General features: G+C 32.7%; 1 protein-coding gene across 1 annotated transcript in view; it reads left to right on the top strand.

Moving 5' to 3' along the window:
* Positions 1–5435, top strand: part of LOC106883399 (testis-expressed protein 11) — a 37394-nt gene that overhangs the window by 5997 nt on the left and 25962 nt on the right. Inside the window, exons 3-7 of the mRNA XM_052974720.1 lie at positions 1081–1205; positions 2662–2746; positions 3468–3547; positions 4350–4380; positions 5135–5184. Coding sequence (XP_052830680.1) covers positions 1081–1205; positions 2662–2746; positions 3468–3547; positions 4350–4380; positions 5135–5184 — 371 coding nt within the window. The remainder of the gene's footprint in view (positions 1–1080; positions 1206–2661; positions 2747–3467; positions 3548–4349; positions 4381–5134; positions 5185–5435) is intronic.

Consider the following 5435-nt stretch of genomic DNA (forward strand, 5'->3'; position numbering starts at 1 on the left):
ATATATAAATATATATGTATGTATATATACAAACATACATACATACATGCATACATACATACATATATACATATATATATACATACATATATATATACATATATTTCTATAAATTATATTTCTATAATACATACATATACATATATATTCTATAAATATTTCTATGTGTATGTGTATATATACATACAAATATATATGTATACATACACAAATAAGACAATACATTTAGAGGTTGTATACATTTATAAGCCTACATCTACACATTGAAATGTGTGTGTACAATAAATTATATATAGTTTTTATTATTTCACAGGTTTCAGACACACACACACACACACACATACAGGCATACACACACAGACATGTCTGTGACAATATTAATATATATTTGTGCGTGTAAATATATGCATATAAAAGTGAAAGAGAGGAGTCATAGAAACAATAATTTTCTAATTGACACTTCTATAGTACTATATATCGACAATATTATATGGTGTTGACTTACTGTTAAGTCTTTAGATAGAAGTTCTTTTTGAAAACACACACAGTTTTCTGTGTGCGTGTGTGTGTGTGTATGCACATGTGCATGGATGTGAGAACAGTGCTGCTATTTGAATAAGATACTTTGCAGTATTTGTTCTAACTCTACATGTTCTGAGTTCAAATTCTCTGCTACATCAACCTATCTTTATATTTATCTTTTAACTTGCTGTGCATACAAGAAGCAACAGTACAAATGGCATTCACAAACCCTCCAAAATCAATTGATACTGTGAATATTCCTCTTCAAATTTTATAAATCAATATCTTTGGGAAATACAGGAGCAGGGAGGAAATTCCACAGGGGTGACTTTCTAAAAAAGGATGATCTTACTTAAATGGAATCCTTTGCGCCCTATGGGGCATATGCCAATGCTGACAGTTTCCCATTGTTCTCTAATCTGGACTGATTTGAACTCAGACTATAAAGAGCACAAACAAAATACTCCACAGCATTTTGTCTGACACCCTCCTGATTCTGCCAATCCACAACCCCTTTAACATATATTTTTTTTCTTAATATATATTTCTTTATTAAAGCTCTCACTGGTGAAATTTGTCGTTTGCCTGAAACTAACGTGGAATGGTATAATCACATTGAAAAGGCTTTAGAGCTATGTGATTGTATAGAAGGTTCAGATTTGAGTAAACAAGACAAGTCACATGTAAGAATAATAATATCTTCATTGTTATTTTCTATTATCTATTTAAAGTTTTAAATGCAGCATTCTTGTTTGTTTGTTTGTTTGTTTGTTTTTTTTTTGGGGGGGTGCATTTCATGGGTCTGGAGGAAGAGCCTATGCTCAAGGCTTTTGCAACCTTCCAAAACTAATGAGATTGATGCCATTAATGTTCCTTTTGAAACTATGTAAGTCAACATCTGTGAGAAATGCATGAACAGAGAAGGAGTTTCAGAGATCCTACATACTAGGTGTAGGCCTGAGGAGTTGGACACAACAAGAAGAATAAGAGAAGGAAAGGCAAGTGAAACAGGAATGTCTAAGTGAAGGAGGATGAACCCAATAAGCTATGAGGTAATCAATGATCTCACCCTCCTACTCATTTCTGTTCCAGGTTTGTCTCTCAAATTGTCCCCTGCTCCTTCCGGATCTTCTTACTTCATTCTCCAGGTCACATCACCAGGAGTTTCTCAACCTTCCTCTCTTTCCTTTTAACCTAAGGGTTCCATTTGAGAAACTGCCTGACAACACTGTACTGGGGCTTCTGATGGCATATCCAATCCAGTACCTCTTTCTTCAATTGATTTTTATGTGAATGGGGAGTGGGTCTGTTGGGTTCACTCCAGAAGTAAATAGTACTGAACAGCAAGGTCTTTCATTGTACATTTATAACCTGATAACTGAAATTCTAAGGATGATAAGAGTATCAATGGTCAAGTTGTAAATGTGCAAATAGAAACTTTGATACTTATTAGAGTTTATTTTAGAAAAATTGTAATAAAATAGTAATTAACCACTTATGTGTGTTTTAAGTGGCCCTAATTACTCTTATGACTTTTATGTTGATATATTGACTATTCAGTAGCTATCAATAAAGTATTTTATTTCTATGTGGAAGTCCCTAATAGTTTTGATAAACCAAAGATGGTAATCAAGAAAACCAATGGTCAATATATGCTAATTTTATTAAATTGTTATGCAAATGAATACACGGATGGTTCTAATTTATTCTAATGTATTTTGGATTGAATTTCTATGTCAGAGAGGATTTCCAGCCTTCATGGGAACAACATTTATATATTTTACTTATCAGTCCACTATTTTATAACATAATTGCTTATTAATTAACAAATTGTAAAAGTATTTGGTTAAATTCTGTTTTACCACAATTCAATGGTTTCAAATTTTGACACACGGCTAGTAATTTTGGGGGAGGGGATAAGTCAATAACAATGATCCCAGTGCTCTACTGGTGCTTACTATATTGACGCTGAAAGATGTCAACCTTGGAAGAATCTGAACCCAAAATATAAAGCCAAAGTGCTGCTAAGCATTTCGCCCAGCATGCTAGCAATTCTAGCAATTCTGCTGACTTGTGTTTCACCACAATCTATTAAAATATGATGCAGATTATTCATTATTATTACTTTTATATTTCTAGCTGGAATCTTCATCTGTCTCATTGTGGAATCATGCTGTATCGTCTAAATTTGGAGGTCAGCTCTCAACAGCAGCTAATGCAAAATGTGAGTTTTGGTTTAAGCTTTACTTTAATTAATAGAAATTGGTCAGCTAAGAACCATAGAACCGAAAATAAGCTATCAGTAGGCTGATTCAGCCTCTAAATTTTTATTCTCATTTGTAGTTACTTCATTCTGTTCATTTTTGTTATATTATTGTAAGACATCCCTCTTGTTCACTCCTTTCCCTAAAATCTTAAGCCTTATGGCTCTCTGGAAAAGGATCGCAAAAACCATTATAAAGTACCTGTGTTGAAGAACAACAATAGAATCAATGTGACCTACAGCCTAAAAAGAAATATGCTGTTTTATTATCTTAAGCATTTTAAAAATGATAAATACTAATATACCAAAAGAAAATGATATCACATTGGGGATGAGCTTTCATAATTCTAAACAACTGTGAAAATATCCTTTAAATATTAATTAATGTTATAATATATATTGATGTAAAGGCAGCGAGCTGACAGAAACATTAGCACGCCGGGCGAAATGCTTAGCGGTATTTCATCTGTCTTTACATTTTGAGCTCAAACACTACCGAGGTTGACTTTGCCTTTCATCCTTTCGGGATCAATAAATTAAGTACCAGTTGTGTACTGGGGTCAATCTAATCGACTGGCCCCCTTCCCAAATATTTCGAGCCTTGTGCATAGAGTAGAAAAGAATATATATTGATGTAAAAATGATGTTTTTGATATTTCTTAACTGAATCGGTCTTTTACAGTGAGGAATTTATCTTTTAAGATGGTACATTTTTGTAACAGTAACACATCAGATGAAGTCACTCTAAGAAAATTATGTATGGTTCGTAAAATTTTAGTTTTATTCAGTTACTGTTGACTTTTTATTGGAATTATTTTGTGTGTGGCGGGGGTGTATATATCCATATCTATATGTATATATATATTATGTAGGTGTTGTTGTGGCCAATCAGAAAGTCACCATAGGTTTCATGTTGCATTTATAGCCATATAGGCACCTCATCAGACCTACAGGCTGGAATCTACATGTATATATATGTGTATATTATGTGTATGCATGTGTGTGTGTGCACACAGAATCATGAAGTTGCCAGAAAGATGTCAAAAGGTCATCGAACAAAATGGAAACTATACAATTGATTAAAGTTCGTTCTTTGTATGAAAAAAAAATTTTACTTCACACTAAAAAACCGAAATTACTTTCTTGCCAACCCAATACTCACACACACATGCATACACAGAGTGGTGGTGATGATATAATACTATTATTAGGTCTTTAACTTATGCCTTTATGTTAACGATATAAAATTCAGATTACCAATGCAAAATTTGTTTTTGTTAAACCAATGTCCACTATCTAATAGCAATTAAAATTCCATACAAGTAAACATATTTAATTTTGTACAAAAATTCTGAGTTAAAAGCAGAATTTGAAATTACAATCTTTCATTTCTCAAAGCATACATTCACTCTTTGTTTTAACTCCAAATTCTGATATATTGAGACTGAGTATATTTTCATACATCAAATGTTTTCCCTCTCGTGCAGTAAGTTATCATTCTGAGTTAATAACCTTTGGACATTGGTAATTAATATCAATATTTAATCAATACATAATATTTCAGATGGGACTGAAAACTATACGATCTTGGTTAGGTAAGTTGAAATAAACAATTTTGTCTTCATACAAAGATTACTCTTTTCTTTCTTTTTTTTTTTTCCTTTGAAAGAAAATTAGTTGATCATAATGTCACTAATTATCAAGGGAAAATGAAAGTTACTTAAAATTATAGTCTAGCTCATGTCAAATATAACAAATAATACATGAGATATTAAAACAGCATATATTTGTATGTTATTTGATAAAGTAGATATTAATGACTTACTGACAAAGTGACTTGCTCCAAAAGATTACTTCCTGCAAAGCAACAACAGAGTTGTTGCTTTGTTTTTGGTTACTTGTGTTTCACATAGTAGAAATAGCAGTCAAACCTTCGTGAAGTAAGACTAAATGAAAAGAAAAGTACTGTCTTAAGCCCATGGAAACCAAGGTGATTACCTAGTTTCCATGGTTTATAAGGGACTGGGATCACAAAATTCCCCTAGAGTTGGATACCAATCCATCACAGGGTCACTCATGAGGTTTTCTTTTTTTAATGTCTTGCAAGTACTTGGTGTCAGTGTAGGTGCCACTTAAAAGCACCCAGTCCACACTGTAAAGTGGTTGGTGTTTGGAAGGGCATCCAGCTGTAAAAACCTTGCCAAAACTGACCTCACCTGTGCTTGTGGGGGCACTTCACAAGAGCCACTGATTTAGTCTAACAATTTTTATTGCTGCAAATTGTTATCCACTCTAATAATTATGATAGTTGTCATAGATGTATATAATGAGTAATTTGTATCATTTCAGACTGCAATTATTCAGACAGAGCTGAGTCAATTTTAAAAGTGACGATGGAGGTATGTAAAACTTCTATAATGAGTGTTCATGTATCATATAATCTATCTACATGTATGTGTGTGTGTTTAATGTGTACAAATATTTGTAGGTATGCGTGTGAATAGACAGACAGACAGATAGATGACAAATGAATAAATGATTATATAATTCTTTTCCTAAATAAATTGCTCTTCATATTGAAGGCTCTGATAAAGCTATATGGTGTTACTCAAGCACTCAACTATGAGTCCACTGCATCTTATAGCAGAAA

Source organism: Octopus bimaculoides, chromosome 19 (assembly GCF_001194135.2).
Source record: "Octopus bimaculoides isolate UCB-OBI-ISO-001 chromosome 19, ASM119413v2, whole genome shotgun sequence".
In the NCBI taxonomy this organism is placed as follows: Eukaryota; Metazoa; Mollusca; class Cephalopoda; order Octopoda; family Octopodidae; genus Octopus; species Octopus bimaculoides.